Source organism: Chelonoidis abingdonii, chromosome 17 (genome assembly GCF_003597395.2).
Source record: "Chelonoidis abingdonii isolate Lonesome George chromosome 17, CheloAbing_2.0, whole genome shotgun sequence".
Taxonomy (NCBI): domain Eukaryota; kingdom Metazoa; phylum Chordata; order Testudines; family Testudinidae; genus Chelonoidis; species Chelonoidis abingdonii.
The window spans coordinates 34,334,791-34,351,601 of record NC_133785.1 but is presented as its reverse complement, the minus strand read 5'-3'; the positions used below and the strand labels follow the sequence as shown (position 1 = coordinate 34,351,601).

Here is a 16,811-nt window from a genome sequence, read left to right as displayed (position 1 = left end):
GAATGCTTTAAGAAACTGCCAGGCTCAGTTGAGAAAAATAATTTAACGTTATGGGGACATTGGTAATACTCCATAGTCTGCCCTGAGATTTGCACTCCAAGCAGGACTAAAATCCCTGTTTCAGTATTTTACACTAATCCTGTTCTGTGGGTAAAGGAAAGACTTCACTTTCCAGCCTTGTTAATTTGGAAGTGTTTATGAGTATTATTTTAGCTACTTTAAAAATACAGCATTGACTTTAGCATGAAAGGTTCTAACCAAATTGTTCTCTTAAGGCCAGTTGGTCATTTAGTCCAGAACTGGCTTAGAATGGAAAAGAAGTCTGACCTTAAGTTAATATGGAGCAAGAATGGGCTAGCACATAGTCTGATTTGCTTAAGGTCTTCATATTGGCTTCCTGAATGTAAACCCTTTCTCTGCTTCTTAGAGGGGCATAGCCCCCTCCAAAGCAAAACTGATCAACCAACCTACTGTGAGGAGAAGCTGGGCACCTTGATCCACTTATTGCTCGAAGTTCCCTGATTGGTTTGAGAACCACGGGCTCGCCCGTAGACGTACCAGACAACAAATACCTAATGGTCACTGAATGTTCCTTTATGAACCATAAGAAGTTTCTCCCATGCAGCTGATATGGAAAGCTACTCAAAGAGCCAGTTGGCCTTCTTTTTACATGAAGAATGATGTTGGTATTGGAAAACTCAGAAGAGAGAGAGAGCAGAGTTAAAACACTGGCCAGTGGATAAATCTGATTTGCAATAGTTTACACATTTAAAGAGGTCCCATCCTCCCCCCTGGAGAAATAAGATCAATAAGGTGCCACAAGGACTCTTGTTTTTGCTGATACAGACTAACACGGCTACCACTCTGAGATCAGTTTATCTATATTCCATACACTGGGTTTACACAAACCCCAGAAAATAAGATTTTTCTTTTCTTTGAGTTCATAGAATTCATAGAATATCAGGGTTGGAAGGGACCTCAGGAGGTTATCTAGTCCAACCCACTGTTCAAAGCAGGACCAATACCAACTAAATCATCCCAGCCAGGGCTTTGTCAAGTCTGACCTTAAAAACCTTCAAGGAAGAGATTCCACCACCTCCCTAGGTAACCCATTCCAGTGCTTCACCACTCTTCTAGTGGAAAAGTTTTTCCTAATATCCAACCTAAACCTCCCCCACTGCAACTCGAGACCTTGTTCTGTCAAGTTCATGTTACTGGATCTGGTTCCTCTGTTTTAGTGACTAATGCATATGTAAAGGCAAGAATATAGCCTCGGTATCTCCTTTGTGATTCATGGGCAATGTCCACAGGAAGGTGCAAACCCACCTCCACGCTCACCTAGGACCCCTGAGCAATGGGAATGGTGTGGTTAATCCACACAAAGAGGAAGACTGGATGAGAGGCAGGCTGTTCACGAGATCTGCACCTTATGCAGCATGGAGTTCTTAGAGCTAGAGACTAAAGTAATGGTGCAATCAGAGAAGAGCAGCAGCTCTTGGATCTCCCATGCTCTCAGTAAGAAGGGTCAATATATGTCCCGCACCGACTACTTCAGCCTCCACGGGGCAACTGCACAGCCCACCAGGAACATTCTTTTTCCCCCACCCAAAACTTCAGTACATCTCCTCTTTCTGTCCTTAATATTGCACTGTTAACGAACAGTAAATATTTATTTTGATCCATCTCTAGCTGTGTTTGAACTACCTTTGAGTTAAAATATTGTGGCTGGGGGTGAAAGAGTGAGAGATGAGAGTTAAATTTAGAGGGGGAAATAAAGAGAGTGGTTGAAGGGGTTGCTTAGAGGGATTATAAGAGGCTCATATGCTAATGAGGTTGGTATTAGAACCTATAGAGAACAGAATAGAATAGCCCCTGGAGAGTGAAAGAGGCAGAGGCTGTAGTCACTGAATTAAAATTTTGTGTGTGTTGGGGGCGAGGGGCGGCTGTTAGACCCTGTCTGTTCTTTGGGATCCAATTCTACAATTGTAAAAGCAGCAAAGAATCCTGTGGCACCTTATAGACTAACAGACGTTTTGGAGCATGAGCTTTCGTCGGTGGATACCCACTTCGTCAGATACATCTGATGCGTCTGTTAGTCTCTAAGGTGCCACAGGATTCTTTGCTGCTTTTACAGATCCAGACTAACAAGGCTACCCGTCTGAAACAATTCTGCAATTATGTAGCTTTAGCATGATGTCACTCCCTTGACTTCAGTGGAATTACTGCTGATTTACACCAGTGTAAGCAAGATCAGAACTGGGATCTTAGTCTTCTAGAGGCTGATTGTTTCTTGGGAGGGCAGAGCAAGCCAGTTGCATTGTCCCTGCACAATCCTTGATGACTGATTATTACCAAGGAAGTCACAGCTGGGCCAGCCTTTCTGAGTGAAAGTAATGTGCTCTGAGAGTGGCGAGCACAGGGAGGATGGAAACGCTTTGAAAGAAGAGGATGCTTGTCACGATGGTGCTGGAGTGGGGAGGCAGGGGAGTCAGAAGAAGAAAACGCTTTATAGTGGAAAAATATTTAACCTGGAAAGGAGGAGTGTTTCGAGAGCTTGGATGATTGATCACTTTGCCGAGTCTCCCTAGTCACAAACAGATTGGGCTGTCAGGTGTTGGGACTACTCCATTTTGTTTCTTTCTGAAGTAGCATTTGCCTGTATTGTGAGAGAGATTACAGGAGAACCTTAGAGTTATGAACACTTTGGGAATGAGAGTTGTTTGTACCTCTGAAATGTTCGTAACTCTGAACAAGATGTTCTGGTTGTTCTTTCGAAAGGTTACAGCTGAACATGGACTTAATACAGCTTTGAAACTTTACCGTACAGAAGAAAAATGCTGCTTTTCCTTTATTTTTTTTAGTAGTTTACATTTAACACTGTACTGTACTGTATTTGCTTTTTCTTTTCTTTTTTGGGGGGAGGGGGGCGAGGAGTCTCTGCTGCTGCCTAATTGCGGACTTCTGGTTCCAAATGAGGTGTGTGATTGACTGGTCAGTTTGTAACTCATAACTCCGAGGTTCTCCTGTATTATCAGTAGGGCCCATCCAACTGCTCCAAGACACCTGCTTCTTTTAACAGGGTAATTCCAGATCCAAATTCCCTGGATATGGAGTTCCAGATTGAGCGTCTTGTGGACAGCACTAATCACCATATTTGCCTATTTATGGAGTGTAGCACCTTTTCATCCATACTACTTTAGCTAAATCTGCACAGCACTCCACACAGTTAAGTCCTTGCCCACGGCTGGTGCTCTTAGGTGCCACCGAAATACAAATCAATAATAATATATCTACCTATCTAGTATAGTTCATCTGTCTGGTCGGAATTTCACACTCAAAAGATAGAGCTGTGCTTATGTCCTTTCTGTGTGCATGAGTGAGCAATTTCATTTGCTTTACAATACGTAGAGGTTTAAAATAGAAACTGTTTTCTTATCTTATCAGCTCTTTGGGTCAGGGACTGTCTCTTACTATATATATGTACAGCACCTTGCACAATGGAACTCCAGTGTCAGTTAGGGTTCCTGGGTGCTACCATAATAGAGTAAAAACAATAATAATAAAAATAATAATTAATATTAAATTATTTTTCTGTAGATCCAAAATAATAAACTCTATTTACAGATTTTGCAAACATCCCCTGATTTTGAACTGAGGACCAGGCTGTAAGCATGAATAATGAAATGGTTTTGAGCCAGGCTGTGGGAATTATCGATGGGGTGGCATACATGTTCTGCAAACAGTGCCTCACTTGTGTTTGTTTTTTTAATATGCTCAGGTGGATTTGCAGCTGCAGTCACCACACCTCTAGATGTAGCAAAGACAAGAATTATGTTGGCAAAGGTAAAAGATGGAAGAACGCTGAGCAAATGGACAGGTGCATGGGCCGCAGTGCCAACACTTCTGCATGATAGATAGCACTGGCGTGAAATGTAGCACCACATCTATCACTAGTGACTTCTGTTCTTGTAGTTTAAGCCAGGAACTGATGTGAATGTGTGTTACATGCATGGATAAAACTGGTGTTGCTTTTCTTTGCCCTGTAATTGCTATTCTTGTTGTTTCACCTCCCTCCTCATGTCTCCCAAAGGATCCATCTAAGACGTCACTGTGCTTTGTGCTAGGTTGTCCTGGGGATACGCTGAACTCTAGACTGCCAGTGCTTAATGCAGAAGTCTTAATGACAAGTTCTTTATAGGGTCAAACTCCCTCAATTAAAAATCCAGACAGGGACTGATTCCTCTGTGAGTTTTTATAACAACAGGGGATTGTTTGCGTTGCTCTCCATAGGCAGGCTCAACACCAGTCTTTTTCTTAGAATTTCAAACCATTGCTGCACCTCTGCCAGTGATGGCAAAAGCAGGAGTGCTCATGTAGGTGTACCACTGTTGTTTTAATAAACGAGTCATCTAGCCTAGTCCCGAGCAGGCCTAGATTGTGGGACGGTTAAAATGCAAGCAGCTGGTACCCACTGTTGCGATACGTTGTTATCCTTTAAGGAGCTGCGCAGATGGAGTCAGAGTCATCCCACATGGGTCAATTCTCTCCATCAGCCATGTCCCTGAGTAGAGTAATCAGCTATTTTTCACTGGCCGTTTGCACCTCATCTGTTGACTGGTGCTGTGTTATAGACACGCATCATGTTATGTAAAGAGTGTGCTTTGCATCTTTGCGTGCGTGTGTGTTTGTACATAGTGCAGCCTCGTTCAGCAGACATGTATCAAGGAGGGTGCATGGCATGTTGGTTAAAGCATGTGACAAAGTCGTAAGAGCTGGGTTTTGTTCAGAACTATACAGTCCCATTGCTCTGTTTCGCAGTGTAAATGGATCAGTAGCTTGATAAATAACTGGATCCAACTGGTGATTGGTTGAATTATGGTCTCTCTGTTCTTGTGATACAGGCTGGTTCCAGCAATGCCAGTGGGAATGTACTCTCTGCCCTGCACAGTGTCTGGAGGTCACAAGGGCTACCTGGGTAAGGACTGTCTTGTGAGAGAATATCTATGAGACAGATAAGTGTGTGTGTGTGTGCACGTGCCTAATGCACTGTAAAAAAAACTATGAATTGACTCGCCATTCACAAGGCCAAGTAGCAGTCATTCAGGTATGTGTGTGTACAGCACCTGACACAACAGAGCCTGTAGGAGCAACTACATTACAAATATTAACCAATAATAATCATTACCCCTTCCTAAGAGCCAGACCAGCCTGGTGCAGGCAACTCCCCACAGCGCCAGCCATTCCTCCTACAGTTACTCAGGAACTTTCTTTGTGTAACATCACCTTGGCCCCTTCTTGCCATCTTTCCCCAGCAGGAAGCGTAGCGGGAGGAGGGGACAACAACAGCATCCGTCCCTAGAGTTCAGCCAAGAAAGCAGAGGAAGCTAAAAGCCAAGAAACTGGAGCTGGGATTTGCAGGTGTTTCCTTTCCTCTCCATGGGGTGCTGCAATTCTGCATTTCAGTCACTGCGTGGCGCCGTGTAAAGCTATAAATCAGCAACTACCAGTCCATCCACACAGCATTGCCCAGCAGGAAACAGGCCCAGAGCCCCAGAAAAATGCTTCAATGTGCTGAAATACAGAGGGCAGGAAAACGGAGGGAAGCGGCTTTGAAATGTGCACCCCACGGCTTGTTCTTCCTTTCTCCTGCCTCACTCAGGTTTCTACACATGGGGTTTCATAGAATGAGGACATCTGTCGTGGGCTAACCCTTCAGGCCTCTCGCCTCTCTCAGTGGGGAATTGCTCAGGCGTGCAAGACATGACTAGGTTAAGCTTCACAGCACCCTGGCACTTCAGCAAATAGTATCAGTGGGAAAACAGGTTATCAGAGAGAGGCTGCGGGACTTGCCTGAGGTGACATAGGACATGCATGGCAGAGCATTTCCATTGGATAACACACTTAATTACATATGTACCTTTGTAATGTGTGTGTGTAATAATGTGTGGGGAGCAGCGTTTCCTGACTCTAAAGTTCATGTTAAATGTTGTCCATTGAAGAACAACAAAACATCCACTTGGATTTCATAGACTCATAGAATATCAGGGCTGGAAGGGACCTCAGGAGGTCATCTAGTCCAACCCCCTGCTCAGAGCAGGACCAATCCCCAACTAAATCATTTCCCTAGTAAAAATGCATATTTTTTAAAAAAAATCGGAAGAGTGAGAGAGCTCAGAGCATCAGTCTGATCAGCTCAGGACTGTGCAGCCTTCTGCACAGCTCTGTCTCCCGAAATAATTAGCCACCTAATAGGCAAGAATATCAGTTGCAGCAATGTGGCAGCAGGACATGTTTAGCTCATAAGAACACATCATGGTCAAGTATATAAGGCCCAAGTCAGAAGGCCTTGTGTTTCCGCTCAGCTTTGGAAGGTACTTGTTGTGTGATGCTAGGTGAGTCGCCTGGTCTCCTTGGGCCTCAGTTTACCCATCTGTAAGAATGGGAACAATGCTTCCTGGCCGTACAGTGGAGTTGTGAGGACTTGTTCATTCGTGTTTGTAGAACGTTTTGAGATCCTTGGACAAAAGATGCCACAGGCATGTAAATTAGTATTGATTTGCATGGATACCTGGTTAGTTCCTATTGGGCTGGGCTCTTCGTGTGGGAGAATCAGTGAGTCATTCAGTAGTGGCTAGCTATAGCCTATGCAGAATACAAATCCTAAAATAATTATAGCTAATGTAGATTGCCTCAGTCCATATGCGAGAGGCCTGTGATTTTGGAACCGTAAATCCTAGATTCCACCTGCACCCAGTAGGTGTATGGGGCTCAGCTGGTAGTTGTGTTATTGTGCCTCTGGGATTGTCGTCATACATATGCGATGAGTTAATTAAGTCTGTAGTTACTGGAGTGACATGCGCAAAATCCACATGGAGCATTAACTAGACATTGGGGACAAATGCAGATCTGGATGGGTGCAACAGGTGTTGCTGTTTTTTCCCCTTCCACAATAAGACTCATTATACAAATCTCTAGCTTCATTTCTCAAACCCTTCTAGATCAGCCTGTTTGTCAGTGCTACTCTTCACTGTTTTTGGGTTTAGAAACCAACTCAATAATCAGTGCTGTGTCTGCATGACACTGGACACGTTCTCACCAGTCTAGTTACAGATCATTTTCCTCAACCCCGATCTCTGGACACACAACTAGTAGAAGTTCAATATTCTTTTGACACATTTGGAAAATAATTCAAAACAAATTTCAGGAAGTTCCTGGAAGCATTCCAGACTGTTCCTTTTGTATTGTCTCAGGACGCATTGAGCTAGCACTTCCAGGTCCCCTGTCTGTGGACCGATTTCATGCACTGTACAGCACTGTTTATGCTTAGAAGACCATGGAATCTGTTTTCAAATAGCAGTTAAGCACCCCACTGCTATTCAGTGTCTAAATCCCCCCTTTCTGTTGCACATAATTTGTGTTCTTTCAAGCCTGTTTCACAAGTGCCCATTTAGACAACCAGAATTCAAACTCTGTCCTCAGATTGTGCCACTGATGCAACAGAACCAAAGGGTAACCAACTCTCCTCAACACTGCAAACCCAATAGAAAGCAAAATAATAAGCAATCCTGAGAACAGAAAAATGCAAAAATGGCCAAACTGTGTCAGCTGCGAGGAAAAGGAAGAAAGCCCTTGGAAAAATAAATGCAGAGACGGCCATGCCTGCTGCCAATTATAAATGTATTAATCAAAAGTGTTGGGCTTTTTGGCTGGCAGCAATGTGAAATAATCTATGGCTTCTCTACTAAATCTCAGAATGAAGAGAGGGAATTCTGGGACAGAGAGCTACATTGCCTCTTGCCACATTATTAAAACCAGAGTGCAGGACTCACTTCCTGGTTTGCACCTAGTAAATCCATGTGCTTCATGCCAACTAATTCACATCCTTTTCTGTCCAAAAGAGAGAGAGAGGGGGGCCTGCATTAATGGATATTTCTCAATGGATAGAATATGGGTGAGATTAAAGGAGCAATGTGCACGTAGTCACAGTTATTTGCACTTGCAAATGGGAGTTTAGGTGAGCAATTTCTGAGCTGCACGTTCTAGGGCAGACTTGTGCATGTATGCCTTGCACTTTTCCAGCACCTTTTCTCCAAGGAGCTTGTCGCACTTTACAGCCGTCGATGACACCTTACAACCCAGCTGGGACATTGGCAAGTGTTGTTTTCCCCATAGGAAGAGTGAAGTGGAAGGAGTCGCCTGAGCTTGCCCTCCAAGATGGTGGCATAGTAGGGCCCACAAGCCAGGGGTCCTAGCTCCCTAGTTTGACTGCTAAGCGAAGTTTCCCAATAGGTGCATGCTCACACACACTATTGCACCCGTTGATCTCTCCTTCTGGCGTTGGGCCCTAACCGCACGACTCTTCCATACCGAGATCCCAAATGTGACTAGAGAATAGACATCAGCCTTTAAAGAGCTCACCTTTAGGAAGAGGAAAGAGAGCTAACCTGTAGTGCTGAGCAAAGCAGCCTGTCCAGTGGGTTACTTTAAGCAGTGGCCTCTGATATTTTCTATTGAAATGGAGATTTGTTTCACATTACAAGAAGGATCCCTGTCCAAAATAGTGCCTCACGGTTCTGACGGACTTTAGATAAAGATTCCAGGGCTTGAAAAAACACTGGTGAAGAGTTGCATTCAAAATGGAAAATATGAGACTAGTGGGAAATGAATAATAGAAGTATGAGGCACTATAAGGTGGGGGTGGCAGGCGGCATGGGATCAGAGCGCACACCCATAGCACACAGGCATTATAACAGGGGTGGCCAACCTGGCCTCCAGAACCACATGCAGCTCTTCAGAAGTTAATATGTGTCTCCTTGTCTAGGCATTGAGTCCTGGGCTTCCGGGGGGTGCTCACTGCGCAACCCCTGGCTCCACCCTACTCCACCCCTCGCTTGAGCCTACTGTGGCCTCGCTCCTCCTGCCCCCACCCCAAGCCTCCTGCTTGCCACGAAACAGCTGAGCGGGAGGTGTGAGGAGGGAGGGAGAGGCGCTGGTCGGGGAGGCTGCCAGCGGGCGGGAGGCGCTGGGAGCCGGGTGGGGGAGCTGATGTATTACCGTGGCTCTTTGACAATGTACAGTGGTAAATTCTGGCTCCTCAGGCTCAGGTTGGCCGCCCCTGCTGGCAATGAGTCGCTTTGGAAATCAGACAGGGTACTCCCAGTGATCCGACAAGCCTTAGGGCTGCAGATTGTAGTTGGCTAAGCGGGAGTTCGGCTAGTCGAGAGGGCAGGTGCAGCAGTGCAGGAGCCCTCTGCAGCTCTGGTGTCACGGCTCTACTCCCTCGCGCCTTTGACCCCGCCCTGGTTATTACTGTAGGAGCAAGGTGCAGGTGGGAGGCTGTGGTCCTGGTAGAGCAGAGAGAGACATGCCCCCACCACCCCTATCCAGGACTCTGCTGTGGCTGCAGCCTTCCTTGTACCTTGTGCCAGCAGGAGTTGGGTGTCACTCCCATGGCAGCGGGGCTGCGGAGGGCTCGCTGCCCCAAGTCTCTGCTCCACTATCCAAACCTCTGCATAACCCAAATCCTCTCTTGTCTGCCAGGCTGAGGACTCGGCCAATGCAGAGGTTTGGATAAGGGGGTTTTGGAAAATCAGGAGCTGACTGTATCTGATTTCTGCTTTTGTTTTCTCCTAACCAGTTCAACACGCAGACTGGGAAAGTGCATTGGAGCCACTTGCACCTGGACCTCTTTGTAGTTAAAATGCTCGGCTTTGATCTAGGCCCACTAACCAATCTTTTGTTGTCATTGTGTTACAGTAGTGGCTAGAGACGCCAACCAAGATCAGAGCCCTGCTGTCCAAACCCGTAGTGAGATACAGTCCGTGTCCAGAAGAGGCTGCAGTCTAAATAGACAAAGCGTGAAAGAAAGAGAGCGTGATTGTCCCGTTTGCAGAAGGGGAAGTGGGGCAGACACAGGTTAGCTGAGTAACTGATGGGCCAGTCTGGGACAAGAACCCAGATCTCCAGAGTCAGTGTGGTGCCTTAGCCAGATGACCAGCTCTTCTCCCGCCATGCAATGGAGGAAAAGCTTGGTAAGCCAGGCCTGGGACTGCCACATGGTTAAAGGCAGATATGTGAGAGCAGAAGGAAATATAGGATGCTGAGGCCAGCATCACTGGTGGAGCTGAGGGAGATGCAATAAGAGATTAGGTCAGAGATGCACCATCTAGTTAACATCCCCAAAGTTATCCAGCCTTGCTTATTTAAGAGCTGTGGCTGTGATGGACCGTACCATAAACAAGTGTTTGCAGTGCTTCAGTAATCGGCTGGTGTAATTTCACAGGAGAAGGATGATGTGTAGCTGGAGAACGATGCTATACCACAGGATTTACCCTTTGAGTGCTCTGTCAGGATGGGCCTTGTACAAGTTACTCTCTTTCAAAGCTACAATGATGGTAATCGCCCCAATGGCTGGCCAGGACAGCCATAAAACATTTCCATCTGCCTGTATGCTCCAGGCCCCAGAGCACAGATCATTATCACAAAAACCAAAGCAAGTGCAGTTGGAGGCTTACCAAGCACAGCATCTGACTAGCAGTGAGGACAGAGAGAGAAAGGATCCTGGAATACGCACTGCTTCCAGCTGATCTGACATGCCCCAGGACTAACAGCATTGCACAGGAATTACTCACAATACTGGTGTAAAAGCTACGCAGTTGAAACTCTGACTTTGGTAGATTAACGTTACTGGCCAGTCCAGCCCACAGAAGCCAGGGACAGCAGGATCTCTATCTTCAATCCACCTCGGAGCATGTCACTTACATCATACACACTGTGCGTTGGGCAAGATCACCCATTCTTTGTACTTACATGCTCACGAGGGGGTTAAAGGGAAATAGGCCTTACACTGCCCACCATTTAAAATCTTCCATACAGTGCAGCAGGGCCATGTGTACAGTGATCAGTCCTGAGGTTCATAAACCCAATAATGGATTAAGTGATTTGTGGCCCACCTTGTCCAAGGGCTGCTCCCGCTACAGACGGGCTGTAGGAGCAGGCAGAACTACTTTGGCTATGTTGGAGGAGATCAGGTTGTGTTGTGATTGGTCTTCCTGCTGCTGCTCTACCTTGGTACCGTTTTTTAAATCAAATGCTGGAGGAGTGTCATTTGCTCAGCAGTGTATCAGGGTGATTTGCTTGCTGAGGTAAAGGGACCCCCTCCCCCACTGGAGTTTACTGTGGTTTGGCTCTCCTGCTTCTACTAGACAGAGTGGGTAGTTTTTAATCATTCATGTTTTTGTTACTTTGCAGTGACTGTAGCAAGTTTATTACCATTCTCCCAATCCTTGTCTGTGCCAGTCCCCTGCTAGTACTGCTGTTTGCTCCGTTTCCGCTTTCACTGAGAGCAGCACCGATACTGGATCTGGTAGCTGATTGTTCTCGTCTCTTTTTATAAAACACTGAATTACAGGCTGGGAACTGCCTGCAGTCTGCTTATTTGTGTGCTTGAAGGAAGTAGAGGGTGAGGATGGTGCAGAGGTTAGGGTGCTACCCTGAAAATCAGGTGACCTGGGTGCAATCGCCTGCCCTGTGTGAACTTTGGCAAGTCTCTTAGGCCCAGATTCTCAATGGAAGTTAAGCACCTAAATATGTTTGAGGGTCTAGGTCCTAGGCTATGGGTGGCGCAATGTAGACTACGGGGATGTGACTTGCAGAGCACAAAGGGTTGTGCTGTGACTGCCCCGCCTGGACGCAGCTGGCGTGAACTAAAAGGGACCTAGTTCGCATGAACACGTCCTCTTTCAAACAGGACTGTGTTAATGTGAACGATGCACCTTGTAACTTTGAGCTTGTGCCAGCGCTGTCCACGCGGGGCAGTTAGAGTAGCATCTCTTTGCATTCTGCCTTTCCCAGCGCCTTACACTGCATTTCAGCGCAGTGCAGACGAGTCTCTAGCCTCACTTTGTCAGTTTCTCCATTTGTAAAATGGGGATCCCACTTCCCAGGGTTGTTGATGATAAATAGAGACTGGGAGGTGCTCAGATCCGACAGTAATAGAGGCTATGCAAGTACCTTAGAGAGGAGGTAATTCTGCACGAACACACTCAAGAAATCAGCAAGATAAAGTTGGTGTATACAGCCCTGCTAAAAGGTTGTGTGTGGAGTGACTAAAAGGATAACATCTCTCATTAGTAGTCCATGACAATATATGAAGCATTGTTTCCCTTTCTCTTTCAGATTGTTTGCAGGTGTTGTCCCTCGAATGACAGCAATCAGTCTGGGAGGATTCATCTTTCTTGGGACATATGACAAAACTCGCCGCTTGCTGCTCTGATTTGGAGTAGAGATTCCTGTGAATCATAGCAAAGAGCCAAAGATCTGCTGCTTTCCAGAAAGAATACACTCATCAAAGTACTCATGCTGCTTCTCAGGCTTCTTTATGTGGCTGAGGAGCTGGTCAACTCCCTAAACTCATATTTTCACTATTAAAAGAAAAGTCCTTCAATAATCCAGTTTCCCTAACTTAAAATTTCCCAGCATGGAAAGCAGTGAAGTCATAGAGAGACTTGTGCCAAAAAAGTAACATGTGGGGGTAGACAGCTAATTACAGCATCTGCAAACAGCATTATCAGAACTCAGGCAAGGAAAACGTTTTGTAAACCAAAAGAACATGGTTTGAGCAGCAAAAATGGAATAAATGAATTTTCATTAGAGACACCTGATCCTCAGCATCAAGGCTGCTTTTAATTCACTGGAGGAGTTGACATAGCTGCAATCAGCAGGCATTTAAAGACTCTAGAAAGTATTCTTAGCTGGGAGGCTGCTGGGGAAAAGTAATGCCCATTTGTTTCTGATTTGAGCTGTATTTTGAAAGTTTATCCCACCGTTTATACCTGCAGGTGCATAGCAAGCACTCTTATGTGGTAACCAGTGTGGGGTTTTTAATTAGACTCAGCTTTCTCCAGGAAAAGTACAATGCTGTATTATTTTACAGGTAGCCTGTCCAACAATGTTGCCTATGAAAAGAAATGCAGCTCTTGCCTTTTTTTCTCTTTCCCTACCAAAAGCTGAAGTGGTTCTGGATTTGTAGTAGTGAAGCACAGAACAGGAGAGGTCGGGCTGCAGAATGCAAGTGACAAATAGAAAACAAGGCTCTTCTCCTTGATGAAATGACAGATTGAGCGTAATAGTTCTGAAGGGTGATGCTAGCCTGTTCTTCCTTTAGCACAGTGACGCTACAGTTAAAATCAGTTTGTGGAATATGCACAGGGCCATAATGAAAATTATCAATAGAAAGTCCAAGATTTTGAAAAAAATTAAAAAATCTTGTCAGATTTACAGCAGCAACTTGGCTTAGTTACACCTTTAAAGAGCTATATGAAGAACCTGAAACTACTTTCAGTTGAATTGAAGGCACTTCCACAAGCAGGTTTTGTAGAAGCATTGAGCAGTGAGGCAGGCATCCTAATAAAAATATATGCAAATATAATTGATAGAGCTAATACAGAGCCAAATTAAGATATGCAGTAACAGCAGCAGCTTGGTCTGTACTACCGCATAGTTTTTTTCCCTGAAGAAAACCCTTTCGCTGTTAAGCAAATACATGGAGAAACTGGCTGCCTTTAGGCAGGGTACGGAAGTTTAGCACTTGCTCAGAAAATGGGGAAAACTTGCAGATCAAAAGGGACTACTTCTTGAAAACTTGAATTTCTACCCATGGTTGCCCATGCTCATCCCTAGGGCAATTTTAGTCCCAAACTGGCTGGCTGATTCCACTCCCTGCCATGATGCTGTAACGATACTGCAGGCTCCTTGGAGCACAACCCATCAGGGCACTCTAGTTAATGACATTACACAATGTACTTTTCTCCATTGTACAGTTGATCCCTTTTTTCTGGAGGGGGGAGGAAGGGGCAGGTGCAGGAGAGGATTTTGAATTTGTTCAGAAGAGCTGGCTGCCGACTCGGAGCTCTTTATGGGCCTGGGTTTTGTTTGCTTTTCAGCAAGTATGCTGAGACTGGAGCATTTATTATTGTCGCAACAAGACTCAAATTTATCTTGGGTCCATGTTTAGCACTTTTGAAACATCAGTTCTGGAATCAGTCTTTTCTTATTATACGTCTCACTACAACCAAAGTGAAGGATGGATGTCTAGACTTCTGTAATTACAATGCTCACATGTACCTCTTCCATAGTCCCAGCGCAGGCCAATGTTAAAATATACAGACTGAGTATAGCGGTAAGTGAGAGTGAAATACATGTGCCTAGCCCACAGCCAAGCATTCAAAACCCAGGCAATTCAGAGTTAAGATTAAGTATACAACATAGCCAAACAGGTTAAGGTAGGGCTATGCAAAGATGCTTAACCTGCTCTACAGTGATGCCATGTACTAACCATAGTAACGATCAGTGCAAGAATGAGTTTAAACATCTTTAAAAATCTGGACCACTAGTTTCTTCATATATTGTCCCTCCTGCTGTGTGCCCATCTCTCGCACTGCACCCAATGGAAACTGGAAGTACTTTCACAGTGGAGGAACCTCTCCACTGGTCAGTCGGTCTCACTTCCTTCTTGCTAGGGTTCTTGCTGTGGACCACAGTCCCACAATGAAGGCCCATGAAAACCCATTGGTACTGCTATGTGCCCGAAGACAGGTACAGCTCTTTTCCTTTACCTACCACTGATCATGCTGCTACGGCCCCTGAGGGAGATCTGAGGACTGATCTCAGGGACATGCCAGCCTCCCCAGATGATGCAACCCTGCACTGAGTGGAGGGGGGCTGATATGGAGGCTACTTTCTCTGCAGGTAAAAAGCAACCAAGGTGGAGCATGATAGTGGTCACTGACATAAGGACTATACTCTGTTTACCACATAAACTTTCTAGGACAGCATCCCACGTAATGGCCCAGCACTTCTTTCAGCAACTGGCTGGCTCTGTACAGCGAGCCGCTGGAATCAAAGTAAGTCCCCAAGGTACCAAACTGAGGACATCTGTGGCTTGAGCACAATTGGTGATGGCAGCTATAAGGGAGGAGGGCAGTCTGTGGTAGAATTCAGTTCTCTCTAGCAGAACACTATTCATCGTGCCCTGCTGAAGGAGAAACTTTCCCCATTCTTTGTCACTGAAAGAGACCATTAATCCTTAAAAAACAAAAAAAAGTCTTCAATGACAGCCTATGCACAAGATACAACTGAGATTTAACTATATGTAAAATTTGAAAAGTTTGTTATTCCATAATTGAGGACCAAAAAAAAGTTGTCTGACACTAGACACACTACATTCCTTAAAGACCACATTTTTATTGTATATTTTCAGAGAACTCTCTTCTCAAGAGCTGTATTTTTGGAGAGGCTACACTTAAAAACCACACCACACGCACACACAACAAGGATTGAATACTTGCTTTAAATAGAAAAATTAAGCTCATCCTTAATTCTGAAACTGAAGCCTCTATCATAGGTAGTGATGGTGTTACAAGTGGGACTAAGGTAAGTTGAAGGATTCAAAAATGTAGTTGAAGCTGTCCTGTATGTAGCCCATCTGGTTTTGGCGAGCAGTGGAGAGGTGTTTGCAAGACATTTAGACAACTGATATTTTTTATATTAGAAATTTACTTCATATGAATTCTTCACTGTGTATTTCAGCTACAATTCCCAACTCTCCCACCCCAGAGTCTTGTCCATTGTTGGTCTATCGTACAGAACTTTGAACACAGTTTGACAAATGGATGTTTCAAAAAGATTATGTCCCGATATTAAAACATTTTCATTCGGAACAGAGAAGCGTGTAAGCAAGTGCTTGGGTTTTATTTTTTTCAGCTAAAACTCTGCAAAGCTCACTCCCAACAAAAAAGCTGTCATATTGTAAATGAACCTTTATTAAAGACACTTCAATGCCATTTGTTAGACACTTCAATATTTAACATTTTTTTCAACATACAATATTGTACCAAATTTCTAATAAATAACTTTGTACACAAAAGAAATACTTCCTCTTTCACATTGCCTCTCAGAAGCAGCAGATTCACATATTTAGTGGAAGTAACAACATGAAACAGTTAACGTTATTAAAAATACATTATTTTCAAATGCTAATGTGGCAAATGTGCTTAATATATGCAACGGTGATGACATTTCTGCCAGCAAAATTGGTCAAGGATGTCATTTGCATCTTCCTTGTGTATGTCCCACTGTTGTTTTCACTTTCAGATTTAGTTCTAAAGTATATTTTTCTCAGTTCATGGGACAAATACATATTGGTTTATTTATTTACTATTGTGCATCTCTTTTGCTTTGCTGAATAGTTAAAAGTTGGCACTCAACATAATTAGTCACCTGCCACAAAGTGCACATGTGTCTACAGTTAGAAACTGGGCTAGACAGGTAGCTGGTTAAATTATGCCTTATTCATAAAAGCCAGGGTTGTGATAATTTACAGTGAAATGTGGTTCAGGCCATCCCTCAAAGGACTGAGAAATCAGATTTTTAAGGGTGGCAGTCTTTTAATGGAGGTGGAATTTGGGACTAGCTTGGGATAATATGGGTGGGTCTCGGCCCTCATTTAAAAAAGTAATAAGGTCTTTAGTATTGTTCTGAACAAAGCTGCTTTTCTGACTCAAGGCCTTGATAAGGTCTCACTGCCCGGACTTCTGAAACCTGCAGTGAGTTAGTGTAGTGGCGTGAGCAGGATTTCCACCACACCCTGCTCTGATGAAACTGGCCTTTAGTTGCTTCTAAGAAAAAGAAAAAAAAACCAACCAACCTTCCCCCAGAGTAGTCATCACCAAAGTCTAGTAAACTTGTATTAGCAGAACTGAAAATAAACCAACCCATCCCTCCACAGGTACCAACAGAAGCAGCTGTTCGAA

The 16,811-nt window shown here is 44.6% G+C and overlaps 1 protein-coding gene across 3 annotated transcripts in view; it reads left to right on the top strand.

The window, feature by feature from the left end:
* SLC25A26 (solute carrier family 25 member 26) overlaps positions 1-15,929 on the top strand; it is a 142,548-nt gene extending 126,619 nt beyond the window's left edge. For all 3 annotated transcript variants that reach the window (XM_032775759.2, XM_032775760.2, XM_032775761.2), the window contains 3 exons: positions 3,779-3,843; positions 4,902-4,975; positions 12,178-15,929. In XM_032775759.2, coding sequence (XP_032631650.1) covers positions 3,779-3,843; positions 4,902-4,975; positions 12,178-12,274 — 236 coding nt within the window. In that variant the 3' untranslated portion in view covers positions 12,275-15,929. The remainder of the gene's footprint in view (positions 1-3,778; positions 3,844-4,901; positions 4,976-12,177) is intronic.
* Positions 15,930-16,811: the final 882 nt, after the last annotated feature.